Source organism: Pomacea canaliculata, linkage group LG5 (genome assembly GCF_003073045.1).
Source record: "Pomacea canaliculata isolate SZHN2017 linkage group LG5, ASM307304v1, whole genome shotgun sequence".
NCBI lineage: Eukaryota > Metazoa > Mollusca > Gastropoda > Architaenioglossa > Ampullariidae > Pomacea > Pomacea canaliculata.
In genome coordinates this window covers 30,730,660-30,754,900 of record NC_037594.1, presented here as the reverse complement: position 1 = coordinate 30,754,900, position 24,241 = coordinate 30,730,660, and the positions used below count along the sequence as shown (strand labels likewise).

General features: G+C 35.9%; 2 protein-coding genes across 2 annotated transcripts in view; one reads left to right on the top strand and one right to left on the bottom strand.

Annotated features, from left to right (window-relative positions):
* LOC112563595 (adenylate cyclase type 5-like) overlaps positions 1-17,012 on the top strand; it is a 31,266-nt gene extending 14,254 nt beyond the window's left edge. Inside the window, 14 exon segments of the mRNA XM_025237703.1 lie at positions 800-935; positions 1,095-1,204; positions 1,312-1,468; positions 2,031-2,128; positions 3,326-3,410; positions 3,847-3,963; positions 4,235-4,393; positions 5,520-5,695; positions 5,944-6,085; positions 6,642-6,767; positions 7,581-7,727; positions 8,350-8,551; positions 8,708-8,832; positions 9,402-17,012. Coding sequence (XP_025093488.1) covers positions 800-935; positions 1,095-1,204; positions 1,312-1,468; positions 2,031-2,128; positions 3,326-3,410; positions 3,847-3,963; positions 4,235-4,393; positions 5,520-5,695; positions 5,944-6,085; positions 6,642-6,767; positions 7,581-7,727; positions 8,350-8,551; positions 8,708-8,832; positions 9,402-9,521 — 1,900 coding nt within the window. The 3' untranslated portion in view covers positions 9,522-17,012.
* A 695-nt stretch (positions 17,013-17,707) lies between these two features.
* On the bottom strand, positions 17,708-24,087 carry LOC112563594 (transmembrane protein 180-like). The gene is made up of 7 exons (XM_025237702.1): positions 23,993-24,087; positions 22,666-23,617; positions 22,050-22,161; positions 21,364-21,460; positions 20,617-20,788; positions 19,941-20,134; positions 17,708-19,706 (listed from the first exon to the last, which is right to left on the bottom strand). The coding sequence occupies exons 2-7, from the start codon at positions 23,322-23,324 to the stop codon at positions 19,474-19,476; spliced, it is 1,467 nt and encodes a 488-aa protein (XP_025093487.1). The 5' UTR covers positions 23,325-23,617; positions 23,993-24,087; the 3' UTR covers positions 17,708-19,473.
* Positions 24,088-24,241: the final 154 nt, after the last annotated feature.

The following is a 24,241-nucleotide window of genomic DNA, read 5'->3' as shown; positions in this document are numbered from 1 at the left end:
AACTCATTAGCATAAGTGTCCTTGAACAAACCTGTGCTCAGTAACAGGTATATTTGATTCTGAGACTAACCAAATGAACACCTTGGAATATCTTCTGCTAGACAGCAAAGTATAATAATAAAAAAGCACTCTCCACTTGGCAGTGATCTCAGTGTGCCCATGTTTGGTTCATTTATTCTGCTTTAAAGCAGGCTGAAAGGATGCCGCCAAAGGAAGATGTTTTATTGGAAGAGTGCTAATGCAAAGACAAATGCTGTTTTGAGGGTTATTGAATCCCCAAAAGAGGAGGAAAGCAGATTTGAAGACAATAGAAGATGTAAATTTAAGTCCAAAGAAACACTAGAAGAGTGAAAGATTATGTTTAGAAAGGCTAGAAGAATAGTTATGAACTCTGGGACTAAAAAAAAAAAAAAAACCAAAGGAAAGCAACCGCAGAGGAGCAAATAATTTTTTTTAATTGGTTCCAGGCAACCTAAGTATCTCTTCTAATTCTCAATATTTTTCTTTTATCATGTGCTATCACTTCAGCAGATGACTGTGTTGTAGCATTTCAGTGGTAATGACCTTTTCTTTCCCTGGCGGTCTTAAAAGAGATGGAAAAAGTTTATTGGTTTTATCAAGATGACAAGCACGGTGCAGTAGCGCTATCATTCGGTTGCTGTGTATTTTACTGGACATCTTGAAAGATAGTGGATTGTTCATACTTGTACATGTAGACTTTCTTTCTTAAAAGCAGACTTCACAGTTACTTGATGATATAAAACAGGCTCTCAGCAATGCTGTATCTTCTTGAATTCAGGCGTATTCATGTGACCGAGGAGACTCTCAAGTATTTGTCTGGTGACTACGAAGTGGAGCCAGGCAATGGAGGGGAGCGAAATTCCTACCTTCGTGACCATGCCATTAAGACTTATCTTATTAAGAATGACACCAAGGTGTGTGCAACTTTGCTAGATAAGAATCTAAGCTTACAATTTCATAGAAATATTAGATGTAAACGGATCTTTTTCCAGCAGTACTTTTTTCAGTGATTCTTACTGACCTTTTCTTGTTTGGAAAGTTGTTATTTTTTGTTTTGTTTTATATTTGTACAGCTGCATTCAAGAACAGTGTTTGCAGCCAGAAGTTGCAGCCCTGCAGCAGTAGATGATCGAGCTGCCCGCAAGATGGGATATGGAGAGCACAGTCCTGCAATACGCCAGAAGTAAGAAAATCTGTATGCTTTCTTTTTATATACATATATATAACTTAGGGGCATTATGGAGTCATTTACCTACATAAGTGTTTCATAATTAAATTTTTTTGTCACAGGCTTGGTTTCGGGGATAACATTGAGTCTAAAAATCCTGATGATGAAGTCAACGAATACCTTGGTCGTGCAATCGATGCTCGCAGCATAGACAGATTACGCTCTGAGCATGTTAAAGGTTTCTTCTTGACCTTTCGCAAAAAAGAGTTGGAGGAAAAGGTAATCTTACACAATCTACACTCTCGTGTCAGGTGCACTGTGGATAGCTAACCATGCTTCAAGCATTTTGCAACTGTTGATTCATTAACATTTTTAATTTGTTTTGCAAATCTGGATTCTCCTATCTCACCCCTTGAACACCATAATCAATGCATATGTGACCCACCACCATGAAAAGAGTTGCACAGAGCAGTTTCTTAGTAGAGGCATGAAAGGTGATGATGGTCAACTTCGTGCCATCAGACTTGCACGGTTCAAACTCACTCAATTTTAGGACTAGAACAACTTAAGCATCAAAAGAAAGGTCAAAACCTGCACATTTTAAAAATATATAATATGCAAAATCTCAAATTTTTTTACGAAAGACTCATAATGTGGTGGTGGGTCTCAGATCTGTTTTGGACAAGGTATTTTCTTGTGTTTTGCCCAGGTTCTGCTATCTGTTAAATATTTTTTTTTTTTGGAAGATTTTTATTTCAGACCTAAATTGCAAAAAGTGAAAGCAATTCTTTTTTTGCATGTTTAGTTAAGGCTCTGTTGTGTGTCTGTGTGTGATGTACAGTACCACAAGATGCGAGACAAGATGTTTGTCTCCCACCTGTCCTGTGTGCAGCTGATTCTACTGTTCATCATCTTGACTCAGCTGATTATAATACCACAGTAGGTATACATTTTCTCAAAATCACTATGATACCATTAAGAGATACCGTTAAGACTTATCAAGAATGACACCAAGGTGTGTGCAAATTTGCTAGATAAGAATCTAAGCTTTCAGTTTCACAGAAATATAAGATGTATACATTCTTTTTTCAATAGTACTTTTTTTTAGAAGATTTCTCTTTACCTTTTCTTGTTTGTAAGGTTTGTTGTTTTGTTTTATATTTGTACAGCTGTTTTACATTTGTATACTGTTTCTCAGAATCACTATAATACCACAGTAGGTATACAGTTTCTTAGTATCACTATAATATCACAGTAGGTATACAGTTTCTCAGAATCACTATAGCAGTACATAGTGCTTCAGCCTAACTATAATACTTACATTAAGAGTACAGTCCCTTATTGTTATCTTTTATTAGTCTTGAAAATGCCGTAAGTTTCATGTGAGAAGCCATCATAAACAGGTTATTAGTTCCACACAACACTTTAAAGGAAAGCTAGGTAACCATGAGATCTGATAGCACATCTTGAGGTCCAAATTACATTTATTAAAGTTTGGGTTTTGTGTTAATTTTAAATCAATCCCATATCAAAACTTGTGTCTTATATATGGCCGAATAATCAACTTTTCCTACTTCGGTGTAGAAAGATTGAGTTCACAACCAATTATTTTTGTATCCTATCAGTTAACATAAGACTGAAAAGAAAGTGTCTTTAAAAGGATAGAATGACAACCAAAGTTTTGAGAAACACAAAAACACTATCAAACTAGGTTTGTTGAAACATCATTGTAACAAGTTGCAGCCATAGTTTACAAAAATTAGTAATGCATGCCAAACAGACTAATCTCACAAAGAAATATTGAGACACTATATACACTGCTGTATAAGGGTACAATAGTAGTCCCAAATCCCAATCACCTAGTAACTATTGAGGTTTTTTCCCTTAATATTCTTATAAAAATGATGACAAAAGTGACACTCATTATATATGTCTTGTTAACCTATTATCCAGAAAATAGGTAACTGAATTTCACCAGATTTCCTATTGTGCTGTCTCCATAGGGTATGATTACATGTAGTTTTTCTTAGAAATAAGTGACAGCATGAGAATAGTTTTAACAGAGTCTATATTAAATTTAAATGACTAGAGACATGAAGATTAAAATGATCTTAACCTCTTGACCCTATGTTTCAGCACTGTTGTAATGGCTGCAGTCTTCAGTGTCAGCATATTTGTCACACTTTCTTTCTTGCTGCTGTCCTTATTTGAAAACTGTGGAGTGAGTGACTTTTAAAGACTCCAGCATTTAATCAATTTATACAATCAATCTTACAATCATACACTTAAAAACAACTTTCATGGTGTACTTTCTTAAGACTTTTCCCCAATTTATAAATGGGTTGCTAGCCAACTCCTGGAGCATAGATTAAAAAGTAGAAATAGAAGCATTAACTTAAACTTACAAAGAAATGTAGGTGTATATTCATTCATTTAACAATAAAAAGTACTCTAAATTTTCACTGAAGCCAGAAATTTGCCAAAGAGGAATGCTTTTGCCACCTTCATACCCAGGAGAGAAGACCATAAAAATGATAAAGTGAGAGCAAAACCAAAATATTTTGTCACTGTCACTATTTCCAGATTCTTGAAAGGATTGAAACTGCAATTATAGGCACCTTCAGGGTCATGAGAATATATAAAAATTTTTGTCCTAGGGTCTACCTAAAGCCATGCATGTATTTACAGCAAAAATTGCTGGAAACCGCTGGCTAAGCCAGACTGTTGCTGTGACAACTATTCTGGCTCTGTATGGCTCCTCACTCTTGCCAATGGTAAGTGGGATAACTGTCTTCCAGGGACCACAGTCATAAAGTTATTTCCCTGGGCCAAAATTGAGAAATGAAGGCCTGGTGTTTTGTCTCCATAGTTATGAAGTGGCCCAGATTCCCAGTTACTCCAGCAGCATAATGTTCACTAGTGGCAAATATACCATAATTATTAAATTAAGAAACAAAATTATAGAATGCACTCCTCATGTGAAGGGAAGCTTAATATAAGGCAACATTTTGGGGTGTGGGCACTGTTTCATTCTTTTGATTGCAGTTACCGCTAGACACTGGACTGTTGAAGAAATGTCTCAGCAACATTTTTGGTGTCCATGAAGAACAAGTCAACCTCACCATGGTGCAAGTTGTTGGCATTAGCAGATCCAACCAGACATCTGTCTGCAACCCTGACACACCCACTACTTACTTCCCTGAGGTAAACTGCATGCACACCCATATGCACGTATTAGGGGATGTAAAGCAGGGACTTGCAGTGGTGTTAATGCATGTGTTTGGAGAGAAGATGGGCACCGCCTTCATAAAAGAAGTTGGTCCTGAAATTAGTGTGTTTTCTAACACGTAACATATCTCTCCAATAACCAGCAGGTTCCAGGACTACCTTTAACTCTTTGAAGACGTCTAGGCTAGAGGCAGTTTGACCCACTGGTAGGTTATATATTTCTCTAGTTGGGATGGGAAGTTGGGAACATGCAGAAGGGGTACTACGATTAGGGTGGTCTAGATGTTAGAAGTTGTGATAGCTGGAGTTTTAGGCCAAACAGCAAAATAAGAGTAGAAGAAGATGCTGCAGATTTCTTGTCTGCATCAGTGTGCAGTTGATGTGTTGCCACTCCATAAAGTCTTTTAGACGAGTGTTTAAAATCCCCATACTGATAAGAAAGTACTTGCCAAGGTGCTAGGTAGAAAGGGTAGCGATAAATCTATCGGGTTAATGACCAGTCAGATCAGATTAACAAGAATGGACGAAGAAGGTGACCCACATTTCAAAGACCTAATGGGTGAGATGTTACTTGATAGTTGTCTGTAAAATGAGAAAGAAAGAGAAGAGAAAGATTAAAGGGACCTAAGTGGGTATAGCTTAGTGAAGGAGGATAGAGATAGATCTATCTCGCTTAAAAGAAATTCATATCAGATTAGCAGGACTGGACATGCAACATTGGGGGAAATGTAGTTTTAACTTTAAACTTAAAACCCACAGAATGTTGTAAAAATCTAATTTTTATGAGCGGCTGCAGACATCTTGTGCTGCTGTTTGCAATTGTCTGTTTGGGCACTTGGAACTGTCATCCTTTCAAAGCTGAATCATTAAAGGTCTATTAGAAAATCTGTGAACTGAACTGTTCTATAAGAATATATCTGTGTGGGGTAGGGGGTGCAGCATTGGTCTTTCGCCTAGGGCGCAACACAGCCTAGCACCAGCCCTGTGTGTAAAAGTGTCGTGTTTGATGTATGTGTGTATATGTAGATGGGAATTAAGAAAGAAAGGGAAATGTTGTGTGGAAATCTGCAAGTGTGCTACAGCTGTTGTCACCTGTGTGCAGTATCTAACCCTGTGTGTTCTGCTGAGTATGGTGGCCAGCGCTGTGTACCTGCAGGTGTCCAGTATCTTGAAGCTGGTCTTGCTTCTCTCCATGGGAGTGGTCTATTGTGTGTTAGCACTGCTTCCATACAAACCACTCTTCCTCAACTATGACATGCTATTACTGGCTGACAATGGGTACGTGAGCACATGTCGTTCCCTCTTGACTAGTGATTTATAAATGATATGCTCTGCAGTGTGATAGCAGAAAACCTTGTTCATTGATTCTGAATTGATCATGTCTGGTCATGTAAATACAGTCATTCCAGTTAATGCCAGTTAAGATGTGTGATGTTTTTTAATTTTAGGAGCAAGTTTTATTGATGGGGAGGAAAAGTGAGTTGAAGTATTGTGATGATGTGAGTTAAACATGTATTTGACAACAGAATGTGGTTTGGGGAAGTGAGGTCAGGCGTGACACTGTGGTTGGAGACAGTGGTGGTCTTGGTGCTCTACACGTTTGTGCTCTTTGTCCACGCTCAGCAAGTCGAGTCCACTGCACGCTTGGACTTCCTGTGGAAGGTTCAGGTAAACTGAGAACATCCCTTGCATGTTGAACTCTGCTGTGTGTCTTAGAGTTGCTTTAGCATAGCATTTTTTTTTATGAGAGAAATTAGTATATTTGTATGCCATCTTATTCTTACATGAAAAATTAGGAAGTAAACTTTAGATAGTACAGTATGAGCTGGTGTACACATTGGCATGCACATTCCTTTGTCCACTAAATTCAGGTTTATAATAAAATTGTTGTTATGGAAATGTTTTAATAGACGAGCTTGGATTGCTTAAACTGCTTGAAAGCGCTGATGTAAAATGGATGCTCTGTTCATTTCATTAGTTTTTTTAGGACTTAGTTATGTCATAACATATAGAATAATTTGTAAGGTCAGAAAAGAAAAAATTTTAGAATGGCCTGTTCTGAAGCCTTGATTGTGGAAGGCATAAAGCATTATTTTTCAAGATGAGATGGTGTTTTACTGTACGCAAAGACTTGTGTGTATGTGTGTGTGTGTGGATGCATGTTTGCATACATGGGGGGGATGGTGTATGTGTTTGCATGCATGTATGGATGAGGTGATTGCAGGCAACAGAAGAAATGGAGGAGATGGAGAATCTGAGGGCTTACAACCTGCGGCTGTTGTCTAACATTTTGCCTCTGCATGTGGCAGAACACTTTATCAAGAACAAGCTCAAAAATGAGGATGATAAGGCAAGATTTCAAATATGGACTAAAAAAAAATTGATATAATTATTAGGTACAACATTGTCTCACCATTATGTTGTCTAGAAAAAAATTAATGCATTTTGAAGGTTGAAGGGATTACAAAGCACAAGTAGATATTCATTGCTTGCACATGTTACTAGACTGTAAGTTGTAGCAAGGGTATGACTTACAGTTCATGCTCTGGTCCACATCCCAAAAGCTTTGCAGCAAGAGTAAAAACAACATGCGTGTGCCAAAAACTAAAAAGTCATATGTGCTGTTTTGTAAAATGCTTTGAGCCCACCTTGATGGAGGGAAAAGGCACTCTAAATATCACAAATTTGCACTCTTTTGCTATGATGTAACGCACAAAAGTAAGCTGCTTTAATGTGATTTGCTTGCATTAGTCATGTGGCACACTGTGTGTAGTCTGCTACCTCTATGGTGATTACAGAAAATGATGAGTAACAATAGTGGAAGCATGACCATACATTGTTGTGTATGCATTGTGTATCAACAGAAGAAATATCTTTCCAGCAAACAAAAAAGAGAATAAGGTCCTGAGAGAAAAAAAGGTACAATTTGTGGTGTTACCTGGCTTTCAAATAACTAGACAGCCACTTTTACAGTCAACATTTCCTTGGGAACAAAGACCCAATGAGACAATACATCACCTTGCCATCATTGTTTTTCTAATAAAGACTTCAAAAAAAAAGTATAGTAGGTTAATTTTTGTAAATACAAGAAATATTTTCATGCCATGGCTCTCAATGAAAATCAATAAATCTGGCCTATAATGATTGTTAATGATTGTGGCAGGGCCATTACTATCAAGATATGGACAATACAGGGATCATGTTTGCTTCCATTACCAACTTTTCTGAGTTTTACATGGAACTGGAGGCCAACAATGAGGGTGTTGAGTGTCTGCGCCTACTCAATGAGATTATCGCAGACTTTGATGAAGTGAGTGGTCTCAAACATTGTTTTTTTGTTTTATGTAAGTTTTATATTTGTGGTTTGAATCATGGTTTGAGATAAATATGGAAGGGTTATAAGTATGCAAAAAATGCTATGTGAATAGAAGCAGCTTCTAATCCCATTTCTGCAAAGGAAAGATATGCATCTACCATCTGTGAATCAGTTACAAAATAACACTAAAAGTACATAAGTAATAAGCATCATAATAATATTTATTGTTTGCTGCTTAAAAACTTTTATTTCATTATTTAGATTTCACTCTTTAAAAGGCCTCTGAGGGTGCTTATAAAACCAGGGATATCTAAAGTCAAGTTTTATTGTTACAGTGAACCTGCAACAATGTTTGTTGATTTATTTTGCTTAACTCATCAGCATTGTTATGGCAAAGAGACATTCAAAGACAAATACATTGATTAACAAACCTGATGCATAAGGGATAGAGAGATCTTCCTGGGACCTCATAATTTTTTTTTAAGATTCTTTGAAAGTTTTAGTGGTGATTGCTGCTGTTTACATAATGGTGGCAAATAAGACCTTGCTCTGTCATGTCATTCAGTTTATCTTGATATCTCTTCCATAAAAATTGCTATATTTTGTTTCTCCATAGATTCTGTCTGAAGAGCGCTTCAGCTGCATAGAGAAGATAAAAACAATTGGTCAGACATACATGGCAGCCTCTGGTCTGACCCCAACAACTAACTTTGCTGATATGAGTCACATCACTGCATTGGCTGACTATGCCTTTGCTCTGCGTACACAGCTGCAATATGTTAATCTTCACTCTTTCAACAATTTCAAATTACGTATCGGTAAGAACTGTGTTTCTCATCTTTAAAATAGAATAGATTTTGAAGGAAATATACTAGGAAAATTAACGTTGCCTTTAGTTATCTGATTGTACTTGAATGAGTTGTGCTGCATTTGCTTATTTTTTCCTACGTGTAAAATGAGTTTCTATGCTGCAGGTATGAATGTTGGGTCTGTGGTTGCTGGAGTGATTGGTATCCGTAAACCTCATTATGATATCTGGGGAAACTCTGTCAATGTTGCATCACGTATGGACAGCACAGGGGTAGCAGACAAAATACAGGTTAGTCATTGCACCTTCTGCTTTTTCATATTTTAGCTGTGGGTTGAAATCTTGATTCATGTTTGTCATAGTACCAGGCACAGATTCATTGTTTTATTTATGACTGGTCTGCAAGTTACTGGTATAAATATGTGAAGACATGGAACACCTGCCTTTCTGTATGCTGTTGTTGATCATAGGCTCAAGAGATATCTCTCACCAGTCTGCTTTTTGATGTTTGCCTTATCTCTGATAACAATCACAGCTGAGCGTATTGAATATGACCTGCAGGACATCTTGAACAAAACCATAACATGAGATTTCCTGCAGAAAGCTAGGGTATACAGTCATATAAAGTAAATATATAGTGAAGTCTACAGGCACTTACCCTGTTTTCTGAATACAAATAAACTAAAAATAACAAAATTAAAGAGAATGTTTGGTGATATATAAAATAATACTTAATAGAAATGAAAAAAATAACCATCTCTTTGGGTGCTTGACATGACAGATCAGAAATGTCTAATGAAACTGAAATTGCCTTTTGGATTAATAAAGTTGTATTGTATTGAGATGTTTGTGGTTACCAGGTGACGCAAGAGATGTTCGTGGTCTTGATGCCTTTAGGCTACCGGCTGGAGATGAGGGGTTCTGTCAATGTGAAAGGCAAAGGTACAATGCTTACCTACTTCCTTGAGGGACGGAATTAAACAGTGCATATACTAGCAACGCACAGTTCAAGTTTGCTACTGCCATTGATGACAAATGGCCATAACAATCATAAGAAGAAGAAAAATATTTGTAAGGTGTGGAATCCCTTCATGTGCCAGGTACATGAATGTGGAATACAGCTCATAGGAGAGGGCTGTAAAATAATAGTAGTCTCGAAGAAAATTACTGCAAGATATATTTCCACATCAAGAAAGTCTTTTTGAGGCCCTCTTGAAACTTAAAACATGCTGAATTGTTCAAACTGAAATGGTAGTGAGTTCCCTAAGTTTGGGTCCAGCACAAACAGCCATTTGGCAAACATTTGTCCGACCTTTTACAGGTGTAAGATAGCGTGGTCTGCTGATGAACAAATGTGTCTGAAAAGAGAGTAAACAGTGAGCATATTTGATATGGAGACAGCGGAGTAAGCAGTGAGTGTATTTGATATGGGGGCAAGGGAGTACGTAATGAGCTTATTTGATAAAGAGGCAGAGGAGGAGCCACAGATGAACCTATGACAGAGCCAGCTTATAATCAACTTGGGCTTCAACAGGCAGCCAGAGGAGCATACAGAGAAGAGGTGTTACCTGATAATGCTTTCTCAAGTTCTGAACTCTCTGTAGTTTGTTAATTATGTGATGCAGACAGCCAGTAGAAAGCATAATCAAATGTGGAGAAATCTAGTGAACAGACAAATCTCTTTGGTGCCTGAACATCAAGGTATGATCTGATGGCACTGACCTGATGAATAACTGCATAAGCCAAGCAACAAATATGAGTTATATGGTGGTCTTGTGTTTGTGAAATCCTTATGTTAGTGAACATGATATTGTTATGACAGTGTCAACCTTCAAGACATCTCTGTGACAGTGTCTTTATGACATCACTGTGTGCTGTTCATTAGTAAAGAGGTGTCCAGTCTCCATTATGACAGTGCCTATCTTCCAAACATTGTTGTGATAGTGTTCATTATGAGTCGCTATCTGTTATGTCTTTACATTTGTAATAGTGTTCGTTTTGGTCCAGTGTCGATCCTTGTGGTATTTTCATTAGTAAAAAAGATATTTCAAACAAAAAGTTATAACTCTTTTGATTTTGGCTGTTTTCATTTGATTGTCATGTATACATTGTAGACAAATTTGAATGTGCGATCAGAACTATATATTGTAAATATCTCAAATTTCTAATTACTTTGAATGCGATTCTTCAAAAACTCTTTTCTTTTCATAACTCGATGTGCAGGTTGCATGTCAAATTTTTTACTCAGTTTTCTATAAAGGGATCAAGTATTACCTAATCTCTTTCTTCTTACCATCTTTTAAAATTTTTGAGCAGATGTTTTTATACTTGTCTTGCAATTATGTCCATGTGAGATTGTGCTGCGAACCAGCATGGGCATGCATTTTACTGTGTATTTATGGGTTCTCATATTTGGAGAAGTTTTACCCAATTTTCTAAGATATCTTTCTACTTTATGAATAAAAGAGCTGGAAATAATTCTTTAACATTCCGCTGCTTTATAGATCTAACATGGAAAAGGAAATAAACGTAGAAATATGCTGCAATTCTAGTCTCATGGAACTTTGAAACTGAAATTGTAACACCTTGCTCACTGCATTGTCATTGTTTAATCTGCAAAATTACATTGCTGTCATGGTGAAATGTATGATTAGCATGTTTATTAAGTTATACAAATTGTAAGCATGCATTTAACACTTCAGACATTTAGTCCTGGCTGTGTTTACTGGGTAGGCCTAGTACTTTATGTTAGTGCTATACATAATATTTCTTTCTAAGTCAGCACTGCAAGGTTCATCAATTCATGAGTTGTGGTGGGTTGTCAGTACTGCCATTATTTCTGACTTCATGCGTGCAATTAGTTTTCACATTTATAAATTAGAGCTTAAATTGTAGAATGCATTGTAAGTGGGAACTTTAAATTGCACTACCAGAGTACATGGACTAAGAGGGAAGGGAATGTGGCTGGCTTGAAGAGGAATGAAGGAGAAGTGGCAGCATTGTTTGGTTAGCATACATGCATATGTGCGGCAGGTTCCTTGTTCTCATAAACCATATATACTGCTTCTATTTCAAAATAGCAGACTTGTGTGTCACCATTAAGGTGGCATCAGTTATAGAACATTTTTTGTGAAGTATAAGTGAAAAATTAACGTGATTGATTTCCAGATAAAGTATCTCTGCCCTCTGCACTAACCATCTCATGTTCTCTGTCCATGTCTTCAGCATACTAACCATTTCATGACATTTCTGTCCATGTCTTCACCTACCCCTTCACCTTACCCAGCTACCCTTTGACTTTCTTCACCTTGCTAGGTAGTTGTAGAGTTTCAGATTGCCGTTCAGCTACATATATAGTAGTGTTTGAAAAAACCCAGTAGTAACAAGGAATAAACTAAAGAGTATGAACACTTGTACAATTGTATACCCTCGACATCCTACGGTATAGCTTTCTTCTTTGTCATTGGTCATTTTTCCTTAAAATCACTTTACTTGTTAGCTTTTCATCATGCCATCCTTTTTTTCTAGACTTTCAGTGCCCTCACAGCCTCTACCTCTCTTAATAATCTGTGGGCAACAGCCACAGTTGACAGTTTATATTCTTGACAGTGCAAGCAAATAACAATTGAGAGCTGTCATTTCTATAACCTCAGAACAGATATGTATTTATATAATTCTGTGTTGGGGCTGGAAGAAGGAATATCCATGTGCGTTGAAACTCATACAAAAATTTCTGTTGGCACAAAAAGTGATATTATACTCCAAAAGATTTATATTTGCTGTTTCTTTCTTGAGGTCATTCTTTCTCAAGACTATCTTTTGTGGTCCTTTCTATAAAGTTTAGTGACTGGTTTTAAGCACAGATGACTCACTGCTTCTAAATGTTGACATTTTTGACAGAAGATGCAATATATTTAACTGATATAGATATTACCAAATTCGCAGCATTATTTTTGAATTAAAATTACCTGTTTTGAAAATTGTTATTAAGTGCCACTTAATAATAGTTTCAGTGAGAGTTGACAGTGGAGCGTAATGGACTACTTACGGAGGAGGACTAGATATACATATGAGACTCAAGTCTGCTTCATAATGCAGTTTGTTTTCTGATCCTCAGCGTGGTGTACTTTTGCACCTTATTGCCCCAGCTAGCTTTTAACTTCACTCAGATATTAATCGATTCTTTCACCAGATTTTATGGAATTTAATGAATCCATTATTTTCACAATTTGTCATCTTCACTTCTTATCCCTCTCCCTTTTATTTCTCTCTCTCACACACACACCAACATGTACTAACAAAGAGAGAACATTGTGTGTAAGTTGCATTCCTACACACATTTGCATTTATGTTTTACTTCTGCTACAGTATTTCTTTTGCAGGAAGTATAATGTGTACTTTCATGTACACTAATAATTATTTGGTATTGTCAAAAATAATTTTTGCATCAGAACTTGCATTACTGTCATGTAAAGTTACCTTGCGCAATAAAAGGTCAAGATTTGACACATTTTAATGAATAATAAGTATTGATTAGAGTAGAATAAGCTGTTAAACCACTTAACACTTAAGTTAAAGGTAACCCCATCACCTCTGTAAGTGTTTGCAACTTCACTGATCATATGACCAATTTTTGTGAGGGTGGTACTTGTCCCCTCTCCTTCAAAGTAATGCTTAGGAGGTCATTGTTCACAATACTTTTGGAAAATGTGATAGTCTGTGATGTGCTGCACTTTGATTTTGTTCTTAAAAAATAGGCAGATTGTAATATGTTAGCACTGATATTCTGTAAGCATTCTGTAGAAAAATGTTACAAACAGTGGAAATTTCTCTATCTTTAAATTATTTCTGCAAATCTAAATTACCTGGACTGTTTATCAAAAAGATATGGGACTATGAAATTATTATGTTTGTTTGATTTGCTTTTTAGCTTCTAGTCTGAAGAATTTATTACATGTCGTATTCAGTGCATTTGGAGAATAATTAAAGTTTTACATTAAGGTATTATATGTAAAGCAGTTTGATTACACCCCTCTTTTCAAAGCCTTTAGGCAAAGTAGAAAGTAGAGTTCTAGTGTTCCTACATACCATGGTTGTATGTAACAGATCATTACAGCTTTTGTGTATGTAACAGATTGTTATAGCATTTTGCTGATATGAAACTGATAGATTTTGTGTGCAGTTCAGTACCTCTGACTTACCATATCAGCTTAAATTCCGTCCCCAAAAAATTCAGCCCTCTTTCTTGCCAAATTACACAATGCACTCAACATAATTTCTAAGCATGCTGCAATTCCACATCTATTTCAAGTTATTGTAATATAGTATGCTTTCACTGTAAGCAGATTAATATTGCTCCAGAATGTGTGCATGTATAAATGGAGTGCACAATGATGTCCTGTGCCTGGAGTCATAGGCATCCCTTTTACAAGGTTTCTCCCTTTCAGTCTTTTTTTTTTTTAAATCTGACAGTTATTTCATGAGTCCTTTGGCATCCCAGGATGATAAAATTTATGTAACTCAAAATTTTTTGACATATTAGCATAAAATAAAATGCTTTATGTAGCGGCATGTTTACTGCTTTGACATTACACAGCTGCTCAGTCTTGAGTCCAGATACCCAACTGTGAACATGAAGAGTGATAAGATGAAACATATTTTTCCTTTTATGTCATTGTTTCTGTACAGCAGTCGTCTGCTCTGTTGTTTTTTAATGACTATCTCAGTCATTTGTGTTTGTTATGGTTTAAGGTTATATCATTGTAAATTTCAGCCAGCTGGTTATGGTTAAAAATCAATTTAGATGATACACACTGTTAACTTGCAATACATGGTGCAAGGCTTTAAAGCAGGAACACTTATTTTTATGGTATTAGATTCAAACAGGAAAGCAATGTTGCAGTGGTTGCCAGATAACAGTGCTCAGGTTCTGCTTTCATTTTGATGTTTAAAATGTATTTCTGTTGTTAATGCAGTCTTTTAACTTGTTAATATTTAAATAGAGGCTAATATTTATCTCGGTTTTTCCATGTATACTGACGAATCTTGCAACACGCAGAGACAAATAGTTTATACTGAAGGCTTTGGTGCTGCTGAGCTTACTGAGCTGGAGTGGTGTGGTTTTATAAGTTTTTCTTTTGAAAATCAGGTTACATGTACAAAAGCTTAAGAAATTACAAGCCTTTCATTTCCTTACCTCCAGGATTTTTTTTCCTGACAGGAAATTGTCTTAGTTGTTCAGTTCAGATCTGATTTGTGAAGAAACCTGCATCTTCATTATACCATGCAACATCAAATTGTTCTAAGTGTAAGTACAAAAGAAATTATAAGATCATTGTAAGCTATAAGCATTTAAAAGTGAGCAATTCTCGAAGACTGAAAGCTCTCTTTTTTTTTTACTTTTCGGCTTTCATTTTTAATTTTCCTTCTGGGAAGGAGGACAAATATTCATTAAGGTGTTTAAGAAATGACATTTTTATTAAGTTCTCTTTTTTTTTTTTAGACTTTCTAGATCACGTGACCATAGGATACAATTTTTCTTTATTTTGTTTATGGGTGGTTGCAAATTATCTAGGAAAGAATATGGAAAATGTCTGTTGTTACATGTCATGGCAGTTATCATTTACTTATGATATTAAACACTGTGCAATCTTGGTAGATTTCTAGCATACAGAAAGAGTCTTTTGACTCTGCTGACAGGCTTTAAGATGATCTTTATAGAGGAGTAATAGTGAAGTAACACAGCATGACAACTACTCACTTTGTGGATCACAAAATATGCACTATTTCCGAACCTTTTTTGCCATCTGTGCAAGTCATTGTGAAAAATGTTCGTGTCTAGTGTTTATTGGCAAAAATGTTTATGCTAAGTGTACCTATAAATAAAAGGATCACTCAAGTCAGTTGTATCTATGTCATTGTGTGTATATTCTCTTTGGAATTTCTTCAGTCTTGCTTATTTTTTTGGTCTAGTCTCCGTAAGGGGCGATGACTTCATTTACTAAAAGTCATTTGTTAGAAGTAAACGGGTCACAAAGGTTGGTGACTATTGTCTGGTTACTCATTAGTGATATAAACTAATTCAGGGAGAGATGACAAGACTGCAGGAGACGTTCTTAACATAATTAAACTTGTGTTTGGTATAAGGATACAATTGGCTAAGGTACCCATATTGTTAATATGAGAGATGGGTCATCTGCTTGGCATAATAATTGGGCTGATCTCTAGTGCTGACAAAAGGGTGTGAGGGGAGGTAACCAGCACTGCGATGAGAAGGAACCTCTAGGCATGCATGCCTTGTGGTGAGACAGATATTTAACAAGTTTGAGAGACTTGCATAGTGCATTAATCCCATCAAAGAGTTCCAAGGCGTTGGCAAGTTCAGTTGCTTTGTGAGAGGTGAGTTAATTAGCACAGAGATGGAGACATTTATAGTAAAGGCAGTCCTTGTTATGTCAGAGTAGCTGGCTATTTTGTCTTCTTCCTTTTGAACTTTTACACCACTTAAATAGCATAATTTTCAGATATTTTATGGCTTTTAGACACTGACTTCAACAAAATCTTAGTGAACAGTTTTTGTGTGCTTTATCTGCTGAAAAAGAAAGACTTGCCTGGCTTCCATGCCTTAATTCAATCATTGAGAAAGTCTTCTTGGTATGTGCATGTACAGTTTGTTGACAAGACATGTGGCATTATGAATTTGTATAATCTGTGTACAGTAAAGTGTTGATGGATGATCGCCTCATGTGTATATAATTTATGGACTTGGTATAAGGTTTTGATTATTAAATTATCTGTCACTTTTATCATTTCTTTCATGCTTAGCCATGGTAAGTTTTAAACTTCTACTTTTCATGCCAAATATAGTTGTTCACATGATGAAACAAAGTTACAGGAGATTGTGTAATCTGCATCTTTGAATTTGGTAGTCTTATGAGCTTGTAAAAATTATATCAGCATTGTAGTCAGTTAATTGACAATGTAGATGACATGTACTTAAATAACTGTAAGAAGTAAAGGGTGTCAGTTAAGAACATGTCAGACAGGAGCAACCTCAAAATGCTAATACAATTTCTGTTTAAAATTCAGGTCATTAGTTGCTGTTGTTTATATTGTTAGTAGAGATCATTTGTAAAAATTTCCATGCTTTTGGTGGTTACCATACAAAGAAAGGCTGTGGAAAATGGACATGTGTACATAGAATTTGTTACTCATAAAGCTATGGAGAAAGTGTGTGTGCCAGCGAGAAAGAAAATTATTTTTTCAAATGCATCAGCTGTCATGAAAGATTTTCAATGAACTATTTCATTATTCCCATTACGGTCATGAGAATTTTTTTTCCATATATAGTTATGTATACACCCCAGGAAAATCCACAGAGAAGAGGAATCTCTTTTTTATTACATTTAGTCGAATAATTTATACTAGTAAACCTTTCTTTGTAAACTATTAAAGTAAACTATTCAAATTTATGTCCTTTTGTCTTGCAATGATTTTTGTGAATTAAGTTTTGCAGTGACAGCTGTATATCTCGGGTTAGTAAGAAACTGATTGTTGAGAAATGTCAGATTTGTCTATATGCTGCTTCTGCTGAAAAGTGGGAAAGTGGAGAGTCATGTGTAGTGTTGTGCTGTGTATTTTGTAAAGCCATAAAGAAGCTGCTTTATAAGAGCCTTAAAAATTTCCTGTTTCCATTCTCCCTTTGCTTTCGGAAGTACTTAAAAAGGTTGTCTGCATCACTCATGGCAGTTTAAGCAGGTGGTCCTAAATAGGTAAAAAGGAAGTGTAAAAGTCATCCCCTAACTTTTTCAGATGGGTCAACTGGAGGAAGTTTGCTGCACCACATGGGTATCGAACCAGCCTTTCAGTTTGGATGCCAGTGCTCTAACCACTGGGCTATTTGCTTATCCTCTAAATAGACTGAAAACTGAACTTACATGTGCTACCCATCTTTCTCTATTTGCAGGAAAAAACCCCGCCCACGGTGTCATGACTTACTGACTTTAGAATACTTAATAGTCCAAGGATGTCTACAGTTTAAGGAAAATATTTAAATTTAATCTAAATCAGAGCTTTCCATACCCATTTAATCTGCTGGCCTATTTAGGAAATATTCAGATGTTCCATCTCATTGGTTCATCCAAAATGTTTCACCATAATGACAATGATGGATTAAAAAAACTTTATTCTTCCTACTCATATTTTTTGATTGACATCTCTCCTTAAATGACAAAGAAATGCTAAAATCTTGACGGCACCCTTAAGAGAATGACAGACATAATGAAAATATTTCGTTTCCACTAAGAGGTGGCCTCTGATACTAACAGCATAAAACAATAACAAATCATTAAACACAGCAGTTCATGTCACTGACAGGAACTTGATATTAAAATAATTTCAAACAATTGTTTATCAGTGAATACCAAGTTATACTGTGTTCTCCCCTTTTTCCAGCAAGGACCATATCACTAATTTGATTACAAATGCTTCACTAGTCCTGGAACACCATTCCATGACAACGACCTAAATAACTAGCTGCTTTCCACCATTCCTTCTAACAAGTAAATAATTTCCATTAGTTTGCATGTATACCTTATTTAAATCACAGCATTATTGTAAATGAGTGTAATCATGCATGTCACACAAAATACTTTTCAGCTACACCTCTTTACAGATGCGAACATGGGGGGTGCGGGGAGTATGTGTTTCCAGCCATTCTAAAACAACAGCAAATAAATAGATCTTACATGATCTGAGTAAAAGTTGTGTAAAGGTACTATTTGTAACTTTACAAAAAGCAAAAAGTAGACAGCAGAAGAAAGTCAAATAGTAACTCTCTGAGACACACCCACACACAGAAAATATTCAACATAAGCACTAAAAATTGCTGTCAAATTCAGCAAGTCTTAACAGAATTCAATAACCATTATGTCACACTATGTTATAAGGGAATATCAGTGCGACCTACAAAATACAAAGCAGCAGTTTATCTGTCATCTCTTTCAACACTGCGAAAATATAACACATCTGTTGAAATGATGCTTTTTTTTTTTTGGTAGTGAGGGAATGTTTTACTGCACACTCCATAAGGTTTTACAGACTTAAAACTGGCAAATGAAATTTGTGGTGTGTAAGATTTTAAAAAATCTTACCTTCATTGTTTAACAAGTTTAAAAAAACTGAACTTTTGATTATGGTACATAATAAACTCAGAAAAGTTAAAAAAAAGGTATTTTACAAGAAATGCAAACAATTTGTCAAAGTTACATAAATTATTTTGAAATAAACAAGCCAGTGCTGCCACTATCAATACAATGCATAGAAACAAATATTTTTACATTTTATAAACAATGATTTTTGTCTTAATAGAATTAGCATACACTGGACACAGCCATTACTGTGTAATTCTGACCACTATTGATTGCATTAATATGAAGTAACCAGAGGATGTAGGGTAATTATAGTCAAGAGCCAGGCCCAGTGAGTTGATGCTCAGATTGGATAATGCAATGTATTCATAACAATCTTCAAGAAAATATCAGTGTCAGAGTACTCGATGTTTTTATAGTTTAATTTTCTGGTATACAGGCAAGCTAAAGAAAATACCCTTACACTTGCTTAGAAAATGCACTTTTGAAAACGTGATCTACAATATTAAAAATTATACATAAAATATATTTTTAACTCTATTCTGAAACAGTAATTACATAATAAACGCTTCATCTTTGAATGATTATGTAAGAACGTGCCTGTAGTATAGCACCAAATCAGTTTTGATTACTGCTCAAACTGTGATGAGTCTGTTAATCAAAATACATAGGCTTCTGATTTTGCTGACGAAAGATTCCACACAGCTGTTATGGTGCCATGCTGTCTTCCCCTGGACAAAACATGACTGTGGCGTTGCTGTGTTGTCTGCACCCCAAATAAACATCAAACATGACTGTGGTCTTGGCCTCGCCGTGCTGTCTTCACCCGGACAAGATTGGCTCCACGTAATGTGAATCGCTGCCAAAAGAGCAGCTGCAGGCCAGCACACACCACAGATACATAAACCAGCAGGTGGAAGCAACCAAGCCTGTGGTTAACCCACTGTTCTGTACTCATCCCATCAAATGCCGCTTTCACTGAACCTGTTTCATGCCCAGACTGGAAAATATCATGACCTGAAAAATTGATGAAAAAGAGTAATTAAATTCACTGAAAAAAAAAATTATGATTCTGTTTGCTTAGCTTGGCCTCAGAATGATCAGGCACAAACCATAATATCTTGGTTCTGGTTGAAAATAAACACAGAAAAAATGTACTTTAACGTTTCTTTTTTTACAATCGTAAGATGAATATGCCTGCAGTGTCATTTCCTGAGATACTGGCACAAACCACAAGACTGGTATGCTTACCTGTCTGTAGGGCAAGGACCCATGTACCAATAAGTGGTGCAAAAGTCTGGCCTGGCTTAGACAGCAATGCTGCTGTTCCAAAGATGAGCGCAGAAACTGCTTGTTTACGATTGTGCAACATGTAATCCTCATCCACCAGGTCACTGATAACTAGAGACAGCAACTTGCAAGTTCCTTCTGTGAAAACACGGTTACTGCAAGAATACATATACCTGTAAGATTCAATGCCTCTTCAGCCACAAGGATATAGACCTTTACTATTTTCTTTTCAAGAATTGAGCTGCTCTGAAACATTCAGTGACTAGACACACACTACTGACATTTGAAGTCTAAATTGGTGTCTGCTGAACTGAAGTCTGTTACGTCTCTCCATCTCAAGTTACTCTGCACCACTATAGTACAAAAAAAAAGTCACACTGTTTTGTCTCATGCCTTAGGCAATATGAAGAATAGAAAACCTCTTCCTACTATAAGACCTTAGTATAATTGGCATGATAACTGGCTACAAAACCTTGTAAATATAGTCAGCATAACAACTTGCTAGAAGTGATGAGTCTTTGACTCTGCTCACATAATATTCCTCTACAGCTTTTTTTATATACCTTATGTTACTCATTGATCTTAAACTAAAACATATTTTAGTGCTTACTGATAATAAAAAAATAAAATCAATTACCTTGCAATAAATATGCAGAGAAAAACAAGATTGCCTGGCCCTACTATCAGCATGAAAACAGCCATCAAGAGCTTGACACCAAATAACATGCGAATCACAAAGTATACTCCCCACTTCCGACACAGATAAAGAAAGTATAGATTGTTGATATGAGGTGCTACAAATGACAGACCTGCAATAAGACAGCACATAAATGTGTATTCAACACTCACACATGCAGAGCGTAACTACTTGATGAACATAAATTTAGATTCTGTAATCAAGACAGTAAATTGTGAGCACTGGATCTAGTAGTAGTCCTGCAATGTTTAGTCATTATCTGTTAATACAGGCAGAATAATCAATAGCTAACTCAGTCCAGCATATTTAAAGCCAATGCACAAAACAAAAATCTATGGTTACAAGATGATTTAGCTGTTCTCACCAATCAAACCTTTTAAAATGTTGCTAAAGATTCTAAAATCAAGTTGACCAGCATGCTCCCAAGAGCTTCAAAACAGGTCGGGAATTAAAAGATGCCTTGGAGAAGTGACTGGACATTTTCCTTTGTCCCCAAGCAGCTCCCTGATTTAATGGGGAAGGTTACAGATGGCAAAAGGTGAGGGGTGGGATTTGTCTTCCTCATTCCATGTCTGACAGTAAATCACTACAGTTCACTGCACCTAATGCCATTAATCCATCAAATCTTCACTTTGTCTTTCCCCTTTAACTTTCTAAAGACTTTATAAAATTCATAAGCTAACTTACCTAAAAGAAAAGAAGTAACTGTAGGACTAACAGCATCACCAAGCAGATTCTCCAGGAAAAGAGGGAAAAAATTGCTGTTGAAGTGACAGTGGAAAACCTACAATCATAAAGAAGATAAACATACAATCAAATCAAGATGATGAAAGGCTCACTCAAGTATCAATTAATGTCTTAAATATCAAGTTTGAAGAAAATCCAGAATCCTCAATATAGTAAGAAAATCTTCTACATATGATGATGATGATGATGATCATTTATAATGCGCAGGTGTCCATTCATACGTATGCTCTTTGCACAGTAAAAACAAAATAAACAATGTAAAACAAGTCATGTTGTATGAAACTGTGTGGCCTATGCCCTCGTCCGGGTCTGTTGTTTTGATGTTAGCGAAGACAGTTGTTCCCACACATAAATCCTTAATGAACCATAATGCCAATGTATTGTTTTTAAAGTGCAATTAGTGCACTCCCCAAATTTTTTTTTTCTCAAAATGTAAACATCTATAGCTATAAACAAATATGATCAGCACAGTAACATCTGCCAAATAGGAGTATGGCATAACAATTGTTTTACATTAGCAGCTATATTTTGTTTTTAGAGTGCACAATATAAATAGCTTGATCTTAAAACATTAATACAGTTTTATATTTTACTTTATACATATTAAAACTTAAACAAGCACATACCTGTACAAGATTCATGGCAGCAAACCACATGAAGTTCTTATGAGAAAAGATTTGCTTGATGTATTTTACCAGTGTTGTGCTTGATCCAATGGCAGCTTCATGCCCTTCAAGACTGACATTGTATATGAGTTTTACAACCATCAAAAATAATGAAAAAGCCAATGGCATCTGAGTTACAATCTCATAAATGAAGCTTTAATAAATGTCATAACATGTCAAAATGCATGTAATGATGGTATATGTATGATAAGTTAAATAGTTCACACGCAAATTAGATCTCATGTTTATATGTTCAGAAGAAGAAATATTCTTCAGATGATCCTTCACATTCAAAATGTAAATACTGTTTAAAATATAGACTGATATGTGTGTATTTACACACATATACATATGAACACAAATATACATCATAATACATGCATAGGCTACAAAATTAATTTTTTGCTTATTTTCAGACTGCTTACAATTTTTTATTTGATCAAATGAGATCAAAAGAAATTGATAATATAGGTTCTTGCAAGAAAATTCAAATGCATCTTTTATACCTCTTAAACAAAGATCAGAAAATATACTAACACCAAAAAAGTAAAATGTATAAGTTGACTAAAGTACCAACCTTTCTTTCATTTCTGGACCTTCCAAAAATTGTTTTTGTCTAGCTGCATGGATATGTCTCAATTTTTTGCAGACAATGATGAATCCCATTACTGATATTACTGACAGAATGAGGCAGAATATTCTAAAGTTGGTCAGATCTTCTTTATGCCAAAGCATGTAAGATACAAAAACTGACAGTGATCCCAGCATGGCAAAGAAAGAGCAGCGTGAATTAAGTTTAGTTCTGGTTTCACTAGACACTGCTAAATCAGCAAGGAGGGCCGAGTGATGTAGATCCACCATAGTCAGGAAGCCATCATACAGGCAGAGACACAAAACAAACTGAAGCCATGGGTAAGCCCACCCTAACCAAAACCCTAGAAAGGTCAGTGCTAGAAGTGGGCCATTATTCTGCAGAGCTTTTAAGCGTTTCTCAACAACATTATGAGTACAGCTGTTGCTATTTAAATAACTCTGATCACTGATCCACCCAAACAGTGGGTCATTCAAAGAGTTCCATAAAAGGAAAACTGTCTCTCCTAACCAAAAGGACATTTTGTCAATCTTATACACAGATACAAAGATGTCCACATGGTACAGCAAAAAAACATTGTGAAGTATAGATGTGAAAAAGGATATTGAGCCATACCCTGTTTCTAAAGATAGATGAACTTTCATGTTTCCTAATTTAGGTTTTGTTATATAATTTTAACAAACAGAAAATAAGGCAATGTAAAAGAAATGATTTACTAAGGACTAGAAAGACAAATGTCTTTCATGGTCTATATTATGTGATTTTAACTTAAGGCCAACGTTTGATGTAATTAGATTTACAATTCGGCTTTTCTGGTGTTCATTTAGTTACTTTATTATATAGAGCTACTGTTTTTCCTAACAAGAAGACTATTTCAATGTAAATGTCTTGATCCAGTCTTCTGTATAACTATTTCCATTTTATTGCTCCTTCAAATCTGCAAAAAACGAAATGATGTACGACGATAAGGATGACAACGTAGCAAGTACTTGAATCAATGCTGCTAACATCTGTTGATGATTTTTTTAATTAAGAATAAGACAAATGCCCGAAAAAGTATCGAAACTGTGATATAATATTTTACACGAAAAAGCTACTTTACAAAAAGCAGAGCTAGAAAGTTGCCAAAACAATGAGGTGGGGTCCCGTCATTCATTTTTCTGCCTTTTCCACGAGCTTTGGTTTTCATGCTCCAGTCATGCAGTAGTAGTATTAACAGGAAATACTGACTATCGAACAGTATACAAAAACATTTAGCTTTTGTAATCATCAATTATATGTACATCCTTACACGAAGAAAATGTGAACATACTTGACGCCTGACGCTGACGAAGGCGTAACCACGAACTTATATCCTCCATGGTGTAACATCTCCGTGTAGTTACGGCCCTTGTCAGAAGGGAGCTTACTAAATTATGTCCCCTGCACAAGGATGCCAGCGTAGTGCAACCACAGATCGCATCGCAGACTATGAAACGGAATATCAGCATCAGTTATTTTATATGTTATAACACAGTCAAATGAGGTGATGATACACTTGCGGGGTCTTTAGAAGCCACCA